We start from the raw sequence: 18,268 nt of genomic DNA, 5'->3' as shown, positions 1-18,268 counted from the left end.
TTTCATGCATAAATACCTTTTTTATATTTGTTCAGATGTATGTAAACTGCCGCTGTCCGGTCTGCTGGGCGGGGCTTATTCAACTGCTCCCCCCCTCCCTGTCTTGCTCTACGCATTTCTTCTTGTGTAGAGCAAGACAGGGTGGGTGTGAGCAGTTGAATAAGCCCAACTCATTGGACCGGACCATGGCAGTTTACATACATCTGAACCGATATAAAAAAGGTATTTATGCATGAAAGGTGCGGGGTCAGGGGGAAGCAAACGTACTAAGAGAATCCTTATGTGACACACAATTGAATGATATCATTATATGATATCTCAAAAAAGGGGTGATAGATTCCCTTTAAACAACATGGTGGCACTGTCTGTTCCTCACTAGTGCTCATGTCCCTGGTGTGGCTACTGCTGTCGGCGTCACTTCCGGTGTCTTTGTGACGTCGCGGTTCACTCATGCGCAGTGTGGATCGCGTCGCCATCTTGACGCCGGGGGCGTCACTAGATGCCTCTCCCACGGGTCCGTGACATGCGCCACCAATGGTGAGTCTTGGTCGGGCATTTAAGACGCACGAGAGGGACACTTAGTACATCTGGTCCCCCCGAAGAAGCTACCGCGAAACCGCGCGTAGGGGCGCATGCCTGCATATGGCTCCAGCATGGGTAATAAAGGAGTACATTCCTCCCATCCCCTCCGTGTCCCCTCTTTCCAGGGCAATTTAGCCATGGTAGTACTAGATGTGTGGCGGCATCTCGGTGTTAGATGCCAGAGGGAACAAGTGTGTTGTGGATGGATTAACTAATTTGGCCCTCCATGTACCAAATCTGATGCTGTACAGGCAGCGTGTATCACTCTTTGACACTTTTTTACTATAATGGATGATTTTACTATGATGTATAATGGTGGTCCTTGCCCATGCTGTGTGCGCATGTAATGGCACGTTTTTTCCATAACCGGTGCACCTTGATCCGTACCGTTTGAGCTCTGTTTTTGTTTATCACATTAACTAAATAATTGTAGTCTGTTCTTATATATTTGTATAATTAAAAGCATTTTCAGATTAATACCCTTTCATACTTTTTTTTGTTATGGATTATAGGCTCCATGTTCTCTGTGTATATCTGTGCTGGAAGATGTAGCCTCCAATGCTATCATGCTAACACGTGATTAATACCTTTTTTAGTCCCTGTGAAATGATGCATTCACAAAAGTAATATCTGTTATAATATCTATACAGGCAATCCTTCAGCTGACTTAGAAGATGAAGTTTTTCACTCTGACATTTGTGAATCGGACATGACAGAATGCAGCTTCATCCCCTCTTTTGAAAGATTTTCTACCAACCTTAAAAAGACACTGATGGTAGCAAATATATTTCTTTTCATTTTGAAATACATGTGTGATTTATAAGAACTTGCCATCTTTAGCAGCCTTGCAAAATACTGCTGAAACACTACAGTTACTACATTCTTCATTCAGTATCCAATCACTTAAAGAACAAAACAAAAAACCCAACCAACTAAATGTAAGAATTGTCTCCTGATTGATTTACAATACATGATGGTTCTCAATTTATATTTCCTCAATTTTTTTGAATTTTTTTTACCATACGTGTTTGGTTAATTTGTATTGATGCTGAAACTGCATATTTTTTTTTCATTTTGTGGTGGCATAAAATGGGTTTTCTAAATTTACGGAGTTCTCACTTATTAGACAAGTGAGTATTTGATCAGATAATAACTTTTATGCAGATTTTCCATCCCCAAGCTATATAAACTTGAATGCTTATTGGATGAAACGGCTCATGTGATGTTTATTTGTGTAATGAGTGCGTGTGACCTAAGGATACAACACCCTTTATAAAGGTGTGCAAAATTAGCCGGCAGCTTGTTTTCTTCAAGCAAAATAGGCCCCAAAAGAGCGTTAACTGACTCAGAAAAGTCCAAAAATTAAGTCTTTGAGAGATGCACAACACTTGAAGTTGCTAAGAAATTGGGGCGTGATCACAGAACCTTCAGAAGTTTTATTGCAAGTAGTCAACAGGGTCACAAAAAATCTTGTAGGAAAATCAAAATCCCACACATTAACACCTTAACGTCATGGCCATTTTTTGTTTTTCCCTTCTCTACTTAGGCCTGTTTCACACATCAGTTTTTTGCTTCAGTTAAAATCCGCTAAAATGGTGGACAACGGGATCCGTTCTTGGACTGATGACAACGTTTGTCACCGGACCGTTATTTTAACGGATCCGTTGAAGGAAGAATTTTAAAGGAACCGCTGCCTGGGGAGGGGAGACACAAATCCTCCGGGCATGCGCAATGTCAAATGCGGATCCGGCCGCCGAAAAAACGTTGCATGGTCCGTTCAGGCATGTCGGCGGACGCCAAAGTTTTGACGGATCCGCAAAAAAACGGATCGAACGGATGGCCATCCGTCAAGACCCGCCGGTAATGCAACTCAATGGGAAAAAAAAACTGATGTGTGAAACAGACCTTACCAGACCTATAACTTATTTTTTGTTGTTCCATCAATATAGCCATATGAGGGCTTGTTTTTTGAGGGATGAGTTGTACTTTTGAATCGCACCATTGATTTTACCATATAGTGTACTGGAAAATGGGAAAAAAATTCCAAGTGCGGTGACATAGCAAAAAAAAAAAGTACAATTCCACAATAATTTTTTTATTTGCCATGTTCAGTATATGGTAAAACTGACCTGGCAATATGATTCCCTAAGTCAGTACGAGTACACAAATACCAAACATGTATAGTTTTTTTTTATTTAAGTGGTGACATAAAAATTGCAAAATTTTTGTGTCAAAAAAGTTTTCACGTTTTTTCACCATTTCCCGACACCCATGGCGGTTTTCATTTTTTGGAAGAAATATGTGCTCCAGGAGGCAAATGGCTCTCTGTCCTTCCCAAGTCTTGCTTTATGGCTAAGTAATGATGTGCAGCCACATATGGGGGTATTTCTACATTCAGCAGAAATTGTGGGACAAATTTTTTGGTTCTATTTTTATACATTTCCCCATGTGAAAAAATAAAGTCTGGGGCTAAAACAAAATTTTACTAGTAAAAATGTACCGTATTTTTCGGACTATAAGACGCACCGGACCATAAGACGCACCCCAATTTTCAGAAGGAAAATAGGGAAAAAAAAGTGTCAAATGGGGGTCCGTCTTAGGCTAGTTAAACACTAGCGTTTATGAGCGCAGCGACGGCCTGCGCACGGCCGCAGCTAAGCCCCGCCCCCTGCCGCTCCCCGCTGGTAGCTCCGCCCACCGGAGCATGACGCTGCATGCGCCCTGCGTCCCCTATCTTTATCACAGGGGGCGCAGGCCGTGCGCAGTATGCGTTTGGCGGCGCATGCGCCTTTTTGACGGTGCGCCGACGCAACCAAACCGCAGCAGGTTGCGTTTGGCGCAGGTCGGCGCACCGTCAAAAGGACGCATGTGCCGCCAAACGCACACTGCGCACGGCCTGCGCCCCCTGTGATAAAGATAGGGGACGCAGGGCGCATGCAGCGTCATGCGCCGGTGGGCGGAGCTACCGGCGGGGTGCGGCAGGGGGCGGGGCTTAGCGGCGGCCGTGCGCAGGCCGTCGCTGCGCTCATAAACGCTAGTGTGAAACTAGCCTTACAGTCCGAATTCAGCTTACCTGGGAAGTGGTCACAGGGGTCATTCAGTGGTCCAGGTTCGTGCGGTGGCGGCTCTGTGCTGGGTCAGGTTGGTTGTGCTGGAGCAGCCTGGGCTGTGCTGGGGCAGCTGGGCTGGAGCAGGTGGGCTCTGTGGGGTGAGGGTGGCGGCTCTCTGCTCCGATGCAGGGGCGGCAGCGGCTCCGCCGGTATTTCCTCCAAGCCCGGAGGCCCCCGCACATCCCTTGCTGGCCGCCGCCATGTTGCGGTGGCCTCCGGGAACATAGACGCCGGGAAGATGGCCACCGGTCTGGGGACGGCGCATGCGCAGGTTCAGATCTCGTCCCGAGATCTCGGGGGACGAGATCTCGTTGCCGAGATTTGAATCTCGTCCCCCGATATCTCGGGATGAGATCTGAACCTGTGCATGCGCCGCCCCTGCAGCGGAGCACAGAGAGCCGCTACCCCTGCACCGGAGCACAGCCCGCTGCCACCACCGCACTACAGAGCCCCGCGGCACCCGCACCGGCCTCCTGAGGTCAGTATATTTTGACCATAAGACGCACCCCCCACTTTCCTCAAAAATTTTTGGGGAAAAAAGTGCGTCTTATGGTCCGAAAAATACGGTAATTATTTTTTTCTTCAATGCCTAATGGTATGAAATTTTGTAACCCGCCTGTGATGTCAATATGATCACTGCACCTCTAGATGAATTGTGGTGTAGTTTGTAAAATGGGGCCTCTTAATGGTTTTTTTTTTTTTTTCTCTGCTCTGGCAGCTCGGGGGGTTTGCCGATGTGAAATGACACACTCAAACCAGTCCAGCAAAATCTGAACTCCAATATGGCGCTCCATTCCTTCTGAGCTTTGCACTGTGCCTCCAAAATCATTCTCGACCACACATGCAGTATCTCCGTACTCAGAATAAATAGCACAAAACATTTTGGGGTCCATTTTCGCCTGCTATCCTTTTGAAAATGGAAAAAATTGGGGGCTAAAACATTTTTATGTGAAAATTCTTTTTTTCTTCATTTTTACAGATCAATGTTGTAAAATTCTGTGAAGCACCTGTGGGTTCAAGGTTCTCACCACATATCTAGATAATTCCTTGAGGGGTCTAGTTTCCAAAATGGAGTTACTTGTGTTTTCCACTGGTTAGCCACATTAGGTGCTCTCCAAACACGACATGACATCCGCAGACCATTCCATCGATGTCTGCGTTCCAAAACAGCACGCTTCCTTCTGATCCCTGCTGTGCGCGCAAACAGTAGTTTACACCCACATATGTGGTATCTGCGTACTCAGGAGAAACTGCACAACACATTTTGGGTTCCATTTTTTTCCGGTTACCTTGTGAAAATGCAAAATTTGGGGCTAAAAATCATTTTTGTGTGAAAGTTGTGTTTTTTTTTTTTTTTTTTTTTATATGTTCATGGCTTAACGTTGTATACTTCTGTGAAGCATCTGGGGGTTCAAGGTGCTCACCACACTTTTAGATAAGTTCCCTAAGGGGTCTTGTTTCGAAAATGGTGTCTTCCACTATTTAGGCAGATCAGGGTCTCTCCAAACGCGACATGGTGTCCGCTAATTATTCCAGCAAATTTTACATTCAAAAAGCCAAATGACACTCCTACCCTTCTAAGCTCTGCCGTGCACCTAAACAGTGGTTTTCCCTCACATATGGGATCGTCATGCAAGGAGAAATTGCACAACAAATTTTGGAGTCTGTTTTTTTTCTGTTATCCTTGTGAAAATTTTTTTTAGGTCTATTGGAAAATTTTGGTTAAACAAAGTTAAATGATCTTTTTTTTTTTTCCCCCCGTATTCCATTAGTTCCTGCGACGCACCCCTACAGTGTTGATAAACTTCTTGAATGTGGTTTTGAGCACCTTTAGGGGTGCAGTTTTTACAATGGCGTCACTTTTGGGTATTTTCTGTCATAGACCCCTGGAAACTCGCTTCAAATGTGATGTCGTCCCTAAAAAAAAAAAAAAACATGATTTTGTAAATTTTTTTTTTGGAAAAATGAGATCACTGGTAACTTTCTGCTTTAAGGGTGTAAAGATTAAAAGTTTGAAAATTGCTAAATTTTCACCAAATTTATTTTTCCCCACAAATAAATGCAAGTCATATTGAACAAATTTACCACCATCATGAAGTACAATATGTTACTAAAAAACATTCTCCGAATCATTGGAATCCGTTAAATTGTTCCAGAGTTACTACCTCATAAAGTGACCCTGGACGGAAAGCAGACTTGTGGGGGTAAAGTGGTTAAGGAAAAAAAAATGACATGACCTCATCCACAACTGACCTAGACCCCATTGAGAAATTTGGGGCCATCGTAAATGGGAGATTTATCATAAAGGAAAACAGTCACTTCTCTGAACAGTGTCTGGGAGGCTGTAGTTGGTGCTGTCCAAAAAGTTGATAAACTCCGTCGGTGGGCCCGCCTCAAAGCCGCGACATGTCAGCTGTTTTTAACAGCTGACATGTGCCCGCAATAGGCGCGAACGGAATCGCGATCCACCCGCGCCTATTAAGTAGTTAAATGCCACATGTTAAACTCTGACAGCAGGCATTTAAATGCACTTCTGGACGCCGATCCAGAAATACGTGCAGCGACGACCCCCGTCACATGATTGGGGGTCATTGTTGCGTTGCCATCACAACCAGAGGTCTCCTTGAGACCTCTATGGTTTTTAATGGCAGAATTACAGGCTTGCTATGAGCGCCGTAGCAAGCCTGTAATTCTGCTGCATAGAGGTGATCTGAGCATCACCTCTATGAAGCAGAGGCAATCGCGCCATGGCAGCTTCTAGCCTCCTATGGAGGCTATTGAAGCATGCTAAAAATAAGTGTTTAAAAATATAAAAAAACAAGTTCAAATCACCCCCTTTTCGCCCCAATCAAAATAAAACAATAAAAAAAAATCAAACCTACACACATTTGGTATCGCCGCGTTCAGAATTGCCTGATCGATCAATAAAAAAAAGAATTAACCAGATTGCTAAATGGCGCAGCGATAAAAAAAAAAAAAAAAATCAAAACCCCAGTATTACTTTTTTGGCAGCCGCAACATTGCATTAAAATGCAATAACGGGCAATCAAAAGAATGTATCTGCACAAAATTGGTATCATTAAAAATGTCAGCTCGGCACGCAAATAATAAGCCCACACTCAACCCGAGACCACGAAAAAAGGAGACACTACGGGTCTCGGAAAATTGCACTTTTTTTTTTTTTTTTTTTTAGCAAAATTTGGAATTTTTTTTCACCACCTAGACACCAAACAGGTCTAGGTTCTCTTTTATCTATGAACTTGTAATGGCCTGGAGAATCATAGTTGCAGGTCAGCCTCGTGGCAGCCTGTTCCACTCATTGATCATTCTCACTGTCAAAATTTTTTTTCTAATCTGTATCTTCTCCCTTTCAGTTTCATTCCATTGTTACTCATGTTTCCTTGTGCAAATGGATGATCCCCTCTACACTGTGACATCATTCAGATATTTGTAGACCGTTTTTAAGTCTCCTCTTACCTTATTTTTTGCAAGCTAAACATTCTTAAATCCTTTAACCGTTCCTCGTAGGACATAGAGTGCTGTCCGCTCACCATCCTGGTAGCTCTTCTCTGAACTTGCTCCAGTTTTTTAATGTCTATTAAAATGTGGTGCCCAGAACTGGACACACTAATCCAGATGAGGCTTGACCAAGGAGGAGTAGAGGGGGGTTATTTACCTCATGTGATCTAGACTATGCTTCTCTTAATACATCCTTGAACTGTTTGCCTTTTTTGCTGCTGCATCACTCTGTTGACTCATGTGCAGTCATTGATCTATTTAGTATACCCAAATCTTTTTTACATGTGCTGCTGCTTGGTTCTATTCCTCCCATTGTGTAGATGTAATATTCATTTTTCTTACCCACATGTAGACTTTTGCATTTCTCCCTGTTACGTGCCATTCTCTTAGTTGCTGACCATTGTTGAAGCTTATCTAGATCCTTCTGAATCCTTTCTGTCTTCTCTAGTGTTAGCTATCCCTCCTAGCTTTGCATCATCTGCAAATTTGATCAGTTTCTTCAGTTCTCTTATCTAGATCATGTCTAAAAGTATTAAATAACACTGGGGCCAGGACAGAGCCTTGTGGTGCCCCACTTGAAACACTCTTTGAATTGGATGTACAACCATTTATTACCACTGAGTACGATCACTGAGCCAGTTATCAAGCCACCTAACCGTAGCGGTGTCAATTCCAAGTCCCCTAGGAGGACTAAAATATTAATACAATTTTGTTTTAACCACTTAGTGACCACCAATATGTCTCTTTACTGACCTGCGATATAATGGAGTGCCATCCTATGACCGGTGACAATACTGCAGCTGACAGCTGTACACTATAGCTGACAACTTGCTGCATCAGCCATGATTAGTGTTGGTCCCCTTAAATGCTGCTGTCAATTTAGGCTACAGCATTTAGAAGGTTAACGGTGTGTGGGGGCTCCCTCTCTAACCCCACCGCCACACTAATATCTTGATCGTGTGGTCCTGATTAGAGATGAGCGACTTTGGTCAGATCAGGTTTCGTGAAACCCGAATGAAACAAAATGAAATGTCATCCGCTCAATGCTGACTTTTATTTCCCATTGACTTGGATTGGGGTCGGGTTTCGGACGAAACTCCGACTTTTTTTTTGCCCTAGTCGGACCAGTTTCATCCGACTCAAATTTTGTTTGTCGGGTTTCACGAAACCTGATCCGACCAAAGTCACTCAACTCTAGTCCTGATGTTTGCCATAGCAATTCATGGCCAAATAATGGCCATAAAGTCTGCCAGCTATAGCGGCCTATTCAGACGTGATCATTTTGATGGTAAAATTACATTTCTTCATTTCTGTTATGTCACTTTGCATTAACGCCGGAAAAGTACCTAGTTCTCTCCATGTTTGCGTGGTTTCCTCTGGGTTCTCCGGTTTCCTCCCATATTCTAAAGGCATACTGCTAGTGATTCTAGATTGTGAGCCCCATCGGGGATGGTGCCAATAATGTTTGAAAAGCGCTGTGGAATTAATGGCGCTAAATAAAGGGGTTAATAAATTACCTGAAAGCAATTTTGAATTTGTTGAGGGGTCCTGTTTTTAAAAGTGTCACTTTTGGGGGTTTCCAATATATAGGACCCCCCAAAGTCACTTCAAAACCTAATGGGTCCCTAAAAACTTTTTTTGTAAATTTCCTTGAAAAAATGAAAAATGCTAGATTTTGAAACTTTCTAAAATGCTAACAAAATAAAACGACATTTTACAAATAGAGCTGATGTAAAGCAGACGTGGGAAATGTTATATATTTTTTGTGTGACTATCTGGATTAACCCCTTCATGACCCAGCCTATTTTGACCTTAATGAACTGGCCATTTTTTGCAATTCTGACCTGTGTCCCTTTATGAGGTAATAACTCAGGAACACTTCAACGCATCCTAGCAATTCTGAGATTGTTTTTTCGTGACGTTTTTGCGTTTATTTGTGAAAGAAACGGAATTTTGGAAACAAAATTTTTTTTGTTAGGAAGTTATAGGGGTTAAAAGTTGACCAGCGATTTCTCATTTTTACAACGAAATTTACAAAACCATTTTTTTTTAGGGACCACCTCACATTTGAAGTCACTTTGAGGGGTCTATATGGCAGAAAATACCCAAAAGTGACACTATTCTAAAAACTGCACCCCTCAAGCTACTCAAAACTACATTCAAGAAGATTATTAACCCTTCAGGTGCTTCACATGAACTAAAGCAACATGGAAGGAAAAATGGACATTTTAATTTTTCCAACAAAAATTTTATTTTAGCATCAATTTTTTCATTTTCACATGGGTAACAGGATAAAGTGGATCCTAAAATTTGTTGGCCAATTTCTCCTGTGTACGACGATACCTCATATGTGGTCATAAACCACTGTTTGGGTGCACGACAGGGATCAGAAGGGAAGGAGCACCATTTGACTTTTTGAATGGAAAATATGCTGGAATATTTAGCGGTTGCCATGTCACGTTTGGAGAGTTCCTGTGTGCCTAAACATTGGTCCTCCCCCACAAGTGACCCCATTTTGGAAACTAGACCCTCCAAGTAACTTATCTAGATGCATAGTGAGCACTTTGAACCCCCAGGTGCTTCACAAATTGATCTGTAAAAAAAGTACTTTTTTTCACAAAAACTTTCTTTTAGCCTCAGTTTTTTCATTTTCACATGGGCCACAGGGTAAAATTTATCCTAAAATTTGTTGGGCAATTTCTCCTGAGTACACTGATACCTCATATGTGGTCATAAACCACTGTTTGGGCGCACGGCAGGGCTCAGAATGGAAGGAGTTCCATTTGACTTTTTGAATGGAAAATATGCTGGAATATTTAGCGGTTGCCATGTCGCTTTTGGAGAGTCACTGTGTGCCTAAACATTGGAGCTCCCCCAAAAGTGACCCCATTTTGGAAACTAGACCCCCAAAGGAACTTATCTAGATGTGTGGTGAGCACTTTGAACCCCCAAGTGCTTCAGAGAAGATTATAACACAGAGCAGAGAAAATAAAAAAAATTTTCCTCAAAAAATCTTTTTTCGCAAGCTAATTTTTATTTTCCCAAGGGAAACCGGATAAATTGGACCCCAAAAGTTGTTGTTCAGTTTGTCCTGAGTACGCTGGTACCCCATATGTGGGGGGGAACCACTGTTTGGGCGCTTGGCAGGGCTCAGAAGGGAAGGAGCGCCATTTGACTTTTTGAATGGAAAATTAGCTCCAATCGTTAGCGGACACCATGTCGTGTTTGGAGAGCCCCTGTGTGCCTAAACTTTGGAGCTCCCCCACAAATGACCCCATTTTGGAAACTAGACCCCCTAAGGAACTTATCTAGATGCATAGTGAGCACTTTGAACCTCCAGGTGCTTCACAGAAGTTTATAACGCAGAGCTGTGAAAATAAAAATAACTTTTTTTTTTTCTCAAAAAATTATTATTTTTTAGCCCGCTAATTTTTATTTTCGCAATGGTAACAGGAAAAATTGGACCCCAAAAGTTGTTGTTCAGTTTGTCCTGAGTACGCTGGTACCCCATATGTGGGGGGGAACCACTGTTTGGGCGCTTGGCAGGGCTCAGAAGGGAAGTAGTGACGTTTTGAAATGCCAACTTGATGGAATGGTCTGTGGGCGTCATGTTACGTTTGCAGAGCCCCTGATGTGCCTAAACAGTAGAAACCCCCCACAAGTGACCCCATTCTGGAAACTAGACCCCCCCAAGGAACTTATCTAGATGTGTGGTGAGCACTTTGAAACCCCAAATGCTTTGCAGAAGTTTATAACGCAGAGCCATGAAAATAAAAAATCATTTTTTTCCCTCAAAAAATGATTTTTAGCCCACAATTTATTTTCACAAGGGTAACAGGATAAATTGGACCATAGAAGTTGTTGTCCAGTTTGTCCTGAGTACGCTGGTACCCCATATGTGGGGGGGCGACCACTGTTTGGGCACACGTCGGGGCTTGGAAGGGAAGTAGTGACATTTTGAAATGCAGACTTGATGGAATGGTCTGTGGGCGTCATGTTACGTTTGCAAAGCCCCTGATGTGCCTAAACAGAGGAAGCCCCCCACAAGTGACCCCATTTTGGAAACTAGACCACCCAAGGAACTAATCTAGATGTGTGGTGAGCACTTTTAACCCCCAATTCTTCACAGAAGTTTATAACGCAGAGCCGTGAAAATAAAAAATCATTTTTTTTCAGCCCCCAATTTTTATTTTCCCAAGGGTAAAAGAAAATAGACCCCCAAAGTTGTTATGCAATTTTTCCTGAGTACACTGATACCCCATATGTGGGGGTAAACCACTGTTTGGGCTCACGTCGGTGCTTGGAATGGAGGGAGCACTGTTTGACTTTTTGAACGCAAAATTGGCTGGAATAAATGTTGGCGCCATGTCGCATTTGGAGACCCCCTGATGTGCCTAAACAGTGGAAACCCCTCAATTCTAACTCCAATCCTAACCCCAACACACCCCTAACCCTAATCGCAACCCTAATCATAACCCTAACCACAACCCTAACCCCAACACACCCCTAACCCTAATCCCAACTCTAACCCTAATCTTAACCCTAGTTACAACCCTAACCCTAGTTCCAACCCTAACCCTAATTCCAACCCTAACCCTAATTCCAGCCCTAGCCCTAACCCTAAATGGAAAAACAAAAATATTTTCTTTAATTTTTATTATACAGTGGGGCAAAAAAGTATTTAGTCAGTCAGCAATAGTGCAAGTTCCACCACTTAAAAAGATGAGAGGCGTCTGTAATTTACATCATTGGTAGACCTCAACTATTGGAGACAAACTGAGAAAAAAAAATCCAGAAAATCACATTGTCTGTTTTTTTTTCCTTTTATTTGCATATTGTGGTGGAAAATAAGTATTTGGTCAGAAACAAAATTTCATCTCAATACTTTGTGATATATCCTTTGTTGGCAATGACAGAGGTCAAACGTTTTCTGTAAGTCTTCACAAGGTTGCCACACACTGTTGTTGGTATGTTGGCCCATTCCTCCATGCAGATCTCCTCTAGAGCAGTGATGTTTTTGGCTTTTCGCTTGGCAACACGGACTTTCAACTCCCTCCAAAGGTTTTCTATAGGGTTGAGATCTGGAGACTGGCTAGGCCACTCCGGGACCTTGAAATGCTTCTTACGAAGCCACTCCTTCGTTGCCCTGGCGGTGTGCTTTGGATCATTGTCATGTTGAAAGACCCAGCCACGTTTCATCATCAATGCCCTTGCTGATGTAAGGAGGTTTGCACTCAAAATCTCACGATACATGGCCCCATTCATTCTTTCATGTACCCGGATCAGTCGTCCTGGCCCCTTTGCAGAGAAACAGCCCCAAAGCATGATGTTTCCACCACCATGCTTTACAGTAGGTATGGTGTTTGATGGATGCAACTCAGTATTCTTTTTCCTCCAAACACGACAAGTTGTGTTTCTACCAAACAGTTCCAGTTTGGTTTCATCAGACCATAGGACATTCTCCCAAAACTCCTCTGGATCATCCAAATGCTCTCTAGCAAACTTCAGACGGGCCCGGACATGTACAGGCTTAAGCAGTGGGACACGTCTGGCACTGCAGGATCTGAGTCCATGGTGGCGTAGTGTGTTACTTATGGTAGGCCTTGTTACATTGGTCCCAGCTCTCTGCAGTTCATTCACTAGGTCCCCCCGCGTGGTTCTGGGATTTTTGCTCACCGTTCTTGTGATCATTCTGACCCCACGGGGTGGGATTTTGCGTGGAGCACCAGATCGAGGGAGATTATCAGTGGTCTGGTATGTCTTCCATTTTCTAATTATTGCACCCACAGTTGATTTCTTCACTCCAAGCTGGTTGGCTATTGCAGATTCAGTCTTCCCAGCCTGGTGCAGGGCTACAATTTTGTTTCTGGTGTCCTTTGACAGCTCTTTGGTCTTCACCATAGTGGAGTTTGGAGTCAGACTGTTTGAGGGTGTGCACAGGTGTCTTTTTATACTGATAACAAGTTTAAACAGGTGCCATTACTACAGGTAATGAGTGGAGGAAAGAGGAGACTCTTAAGAAGTTACAGGTCTGTGAGAGCCAGAAATCTTGATTGCTTGTTTCTGACCAAATACTTATTTTTCACCATAATATGTAAATAAAAGGAAAAAAAAACAGACAATGTGATTTTCTGGATTTTTTTTTCTCAGTTTGTCTCCCATAGTTGAGGTCTACCTATGATGTAAATTACAGACGCCTCTCATCTTTTTAAGTGGTGGAACTTGCACTATTGCTGACTGACTAAATACTTTTTTGCCCCACTGTATGTGCCTGCCTATGGGGGTGATAAGGGGGGCAGTGATTTACTTTTTCTCCTTCGCCTCATTGGGGGACACAGATACTGTGGGTGTATGCTTCTGCCGCTTGGAGGCTGACACTAAGTGAAAGAGGTTCGCTCCTCCTCTGCCGTATACACCCTCGCCCCCATTGTGGGCGGAAATCAGATTTTTGCTTAGTGTCCATGGAGGCACACGTCTGGCTTTTTTCTCCAGACTTTTTTCTTTTTTCCCATGAAGATTAGACAGGGGCAACGGATCCTATTGAAAGGGTCCGATTTCCCCAAACCAACAACGGGCGAACACGTGCAAGTGTCCCTCCACATATCCTCACCCGCGACGTGGGACACAATGCCGGACTTGGCCCTGACCACCCCTAGATATTGAAACCATGGGCTGTACAGAGGCACAAGACTAGTCCGTGCGGCCCCCACTACTCCACCAATGCTTAGACTGCGGTACTGCAAGGCGGTGGACAGTCCCTCTCCTCACCCCCTGAAGGGGTTAGATGGAGCTAGGGTGCCTGCACCGTCCTATTATTCAAGGCCCCCCTCACATACCTGAGCTCAGGAAGCTGAAGAGGATCGTCAGAGGAGGATGGCCTGGGAGGGCTCCTGTGGGATCCGGGGCTGGAGCCCTTAGCCAGCGGAGAGTGCAGTGCGGCAGCAGCCCGTGCCAGTGAGTAGCGCCATTTTTCCGGCGCCATAGAAGGTCCGCGCCCCCCCCCATCGCGGGCAGTGGGTAAATTGAGGCCGCGGCCAGAAGTCCCGCGTCACTTCCGGCCGCCCGCCCCTCATGCCTGGGCGGCGGTGAATAAATTTAGTCCCCGGCTTCGGAGCGCGACTAGGCCACAGAGCCGGAAGTACCGCCCCTGGAGTGGTTCATATGCTGGCAGGCCTGCCCCACAGCTGTGGCACGCAATTTTGATGTGAAGAGGCATCCAGGACACGTGGGGGCACAGGACTGGGGTAAATGCTGCCAGAGAGGCCACGCTATAGGGAAAACGAGGTGCTACCTCCTCCCCCCCCCCCCCCCCAGCAGCAGACAGATACAGCATGTCTGAAAAAGCAAGGATGCACACGTTTTTTTAACGCTGCATGCATCTCTTGTCAGGCTGCGTTTCCGTGGGTGCAGAGCAAGCGATTATGCAAGGCCTGCGAGTCCGAATGCGCCCAGGAGCCCTCCCCCCGCGGCCGAGGTCCCGAACCCCTCCGGAGTGGGCCCTATCACTCACAGTCCATGGCGTCGCTTACGAGGGCAATCGAGTCCCGTCAGGCCCCGGATAGGGGCAGGGACAGTGGCTCACCGGCCTTAGAGGGAACCTCCACCTCACAAGAGCCTTTGGCCTGCAGGGGCCGCTCATTCCAGGCAGACCCGGGGAAAAGAATCCACACGGTGTCGCCCAGTCCATCCGGTGCCTTGGCATCCGTAAATTCTTCTTCTCGCTCCCCGTGGTTGATAGCGAGCAGACCTCAGACGAGCCCCTTGACCTGGATGCTCCAGGGTCACGTGAAAGAGTGGACAGCCTCATAGAAGCCGTCAATCAGACCTTGGGGATTGAGGATGGTCCCACAGCGGCTACGGGGCATAAGGTGGCGTTTAAGCGAGTGAAGTGGCCGCACAGAGTTTTTGCCACTCACCCTGAGTTTTAAGACATAGTGCAGCGACACAGGGAACGACCAGACAGGCGTTTCTTGGGTCAAAAGGCACTCGAAGCAGGGTATCCATTTGCCCCGGACCTCTGTAAAAAATGAACGGAATCTCTAATGGTGGATCCACCGGTTTCGCGCCTAGCCGCTAAAACCCTGTTATCTGTACCTAGTGGATCTTCCATTAAGGATCCCACGGATCGCTCATAGAGAGCTTAGCTCGCTCAGTATATGAGGCATCAGGATCAGCGCTCTCTCCCTCGTTCGCAACAATTTGGGTAGCCAAGGCCATGATTTCATGGTCAGAATCATTAAAAACAAGGTCGTGCAGGAGCAAGGTCTACCTGCAGAGATATCGGAGATCGTGAGTCAAATCGCGATGGCCGGAGACTACGTAATCAATGTATCTTTGGATGCGGCCAATTGCGCGGCACTTGCTTCCGCTAACGCAGTTTCTATCAGAAGACCTCTATGGTTAATGACCTGGCGGGCCGATTCTACTTCCAAGAAGTCCCTGACTTCCCTGCCTTATCAGTACGGCCGTCTATTTGGGGAGAAGTTAGATCAACTTATCTCCGACTCCACAGGAGGAAAGAGCGGTTTTCTCCCTCAACAAAAGGTCAAACCGCCTTTTCGCCACCCGTTTCAGGCACGTTTTCGGGCCTTTCGCAACCCCGGGTGGACCACAGCGGCCAATTCTGCCGCTTCAAGCCGCCCCAACCAGGATAGGGAGCAGCAGGTCTCATATAGAACCAACCCATTGGGGAGAATGCGTGCTCAGCAGCCCAGATCGAGGGGATCCAGATCCCAAAGATCGTCAGCCAAATGACTCGAGGCGTTTGCCAGACGACACCAGCAAGGTGAGCGGCCGACTACTCTGGTTTCGCCAAGTCTGGTTCAGTGTCGCACGCGACGCATGGGTAAAGGAGTTGGTGGCCTCAGGTTACAAAATAGAATTTGTCAGATACCCTCCAAGACTGTTTTTTCTTTCTCGTCTTCCCAGGGTGGATACCCAGGCAAGGGCTCTGTTGGGAGCCATCGAATCGCTCCAGCACAGCGGGGTCACTGTTCCCATGCCAGAGCAGGAAAGGGATCAGGGCTTTTATTATAACCTGTTTGCGGTTCCCAAAAACGACGGGTCTGTCAGACCGGTTCTGGACCTGAAGCTTCTGAACAAATTCATCAGGATCAGACATTGCCGGATAGTCTCTCCGTTCAGTCATATCGGCCATGAAGCAGGGAGAATACTTGTGGACAAGTGGTGTTTACCACGTCCAGGAGGAACAGGCTGCGCTGATATTTTCTACTATTAAGATTATCCTGCGTTACAGCAGCATTCTGACCATTTGATTACTGGCGTTATCAGTGAATAACATAAAAAGCGCCCTCCTTCAAGCTACTTTCAAACATACTAGCACGTAACTGATGAAGGTCTATATCGACCGAAACGTTTTCTACAATAAACTGCCTCACCAAGCATTAAGTTGAGTGCCAGGTTTTCATTTTATCATACAGTGGGGAAAAAAAGTATTTAGTCAGTCAGCAATAGTGCAAGTTCCACCACTTAAAAAGATGAGAGGCGTCTGTAATTTACATCATAGGTAGACCTCAACTATGGGAGACAAACTGAGAAAAAAAAATCCAGAAAATCACATTGTCTGTTTTCTTTTCATTTTATTTGCATATTATGGTGGAAAATAAGTATTTGGTCAGAAACAAAATTTCATCTCAATACTTTGTGATATATCCTTTGTTGGCAATGACAGAGGTCAAACGTTTTCTGTAAGTCTTCACAAGGTTGCCACACACTGTTGTTGGTATGTTGGCCCATTCCTCCATGCAGATCTCCTCTAGAGCAGTGATGTTTTTGGCTTTTCGCTTGGCAACACGGACTTTCAACTCCCTCCAAAGGTTTTCTGGAGACTGGCTAGGCCACTCCAGGACCTTGAAATGCTTCTTACGAAGCCACTCCTTCGTTGCCCTGGCGGTGTGCTTTGGATCATTGTCATGTTGAAAGACCCAGCCACGTTTCATCTTCAATGCCCTTGCTGATGGAAGGAGGTTTGCACTCAAAATCTCACGATACATGGCCCCATTCATTCTTTCATGTACCCGGATCAGTCGTCCTGGCCCCTTTGCAGAGAAACCGCCCCAAAGCATGATGTTTCCACCAACATGCTTTACAGTAGGTATGGTGTTTGATGGATGCAACTCAGTATTCTTTTTCCTCCAAACACGACAAGTTGTGTTTCTACCAAACAGTTCCAGTTTGGTTTCATCAGACCATAGGACATTCTCCCAAAACTCCTCTGGATCATCCAAATGCTCTCTAGCAAACTTCAGACGGGCCCGGACATGTACAGGCTTAAGCAGTGGGACACGTCTGGCACTGCAGGATCTGAGTCCATGGTGGCGTAGTGTGTTACTTATGGTAGGCCTTGTTACATTGGTCCCAGCTCTCTGCAGTTCATTCACTAGGTCCCCCCGCGTGGTTCTGGGATTTTTGCTCACCGTTCTTGTGATCATTCTGACCCCACGGGGTGGGATTTTGCGTGGAGCACCAGATCGAGGGAGATTATCAGTGGTCTTGTATGTCTTCCATTTTCTAATTATTGCTCCCACAGTTGATTTCTTCACTCCAAGCTGGTTGGCTATTGCAGATTCAGTCTTCCCAGCCTGGTGCAGGGCTACAATTTTGTTTCTGGTGTCCTTTGACAGCTCTTTGGTCTTCACCATAGTGGAGTTTGGAGTCAGACTGTTTGAGGGTGTGCACAGGTGTCTTTTTATACTGATAACAAGTTTAAACAGGTGCCATTACTACAGGTAATGAGTGGAGGAAAGAGGAGACTCTTAAAGAAGAAGTTACAGGTCTGTGAGAGCCAGAAATCTTGATTGCTTGTTTCTGACCAAATACTTATTTTCCACCATAATATGCAAATAAAATGAAAAGAAAACAGACAATGTGATTTTCTGGATTTTTTTCTCAGTTTGTCTCCCATAGTTGAGGTCTACCTATGATGTAAATTACAGACGCCTCTCATCTTTTTAAGTGGTGGAACTTGCGCTATTGCTGACTGACTAAATACTTTTTTTCCCCACTGTATATGGTTTGGGAACCTAACTTGGCACCAC

General features: G+C 45.1%; 1 protein-coding gene across 6 annotated transcripts in view; it reads left to right on the top strand.

Annotated features, from left to right (window-relative positions):
* Window positions 1–18,268, top strand: part of SYCP2L (synaptonemal complex protein 2 like) — a 320,192-nt gene that overhangs the window by 260,111 nt on the left and 41,813 nt on the right. For all 6 annotated transcript variants that reach the window (XR_012230581.1, XM_073566695.1, XM_073566676.1 and 3 more), the window contains one exon: window positions 1,233–1,357. Coding sequence is in view for 5 of the 6 variants with exons in the window: in XM_073566695.1 (XP_073422796.1) it covers window positions 1,233–1,357 (125 nt within the window). In the remaining variant the exon portion in view is untranslated. The remainder of the gene's footprint in view (window positions 1–1,232; window positions 1,358–18,268) is intronic.

The sequence above is a fragment of the Dendrobates tinctorius genome, unplaced genomic scaffold (genome assembly GCF_039654945.1).
Source record: "Dendrobates tinctorius isolate UK_male_01 unplaced genomic scaffold, ASM3965494v1 ptg000004l, whole genome shotgun sequence".
Taxonomy (NCBI): Eukaryota; Metazoa; Chordata; class Amphibia; order Anura; family Dendrobatidae; genus Dendrobates; species Dendrobates tinctorius.
This window is presented reverse-complemented; position numbering and strand designations above follow the sequence as displayed.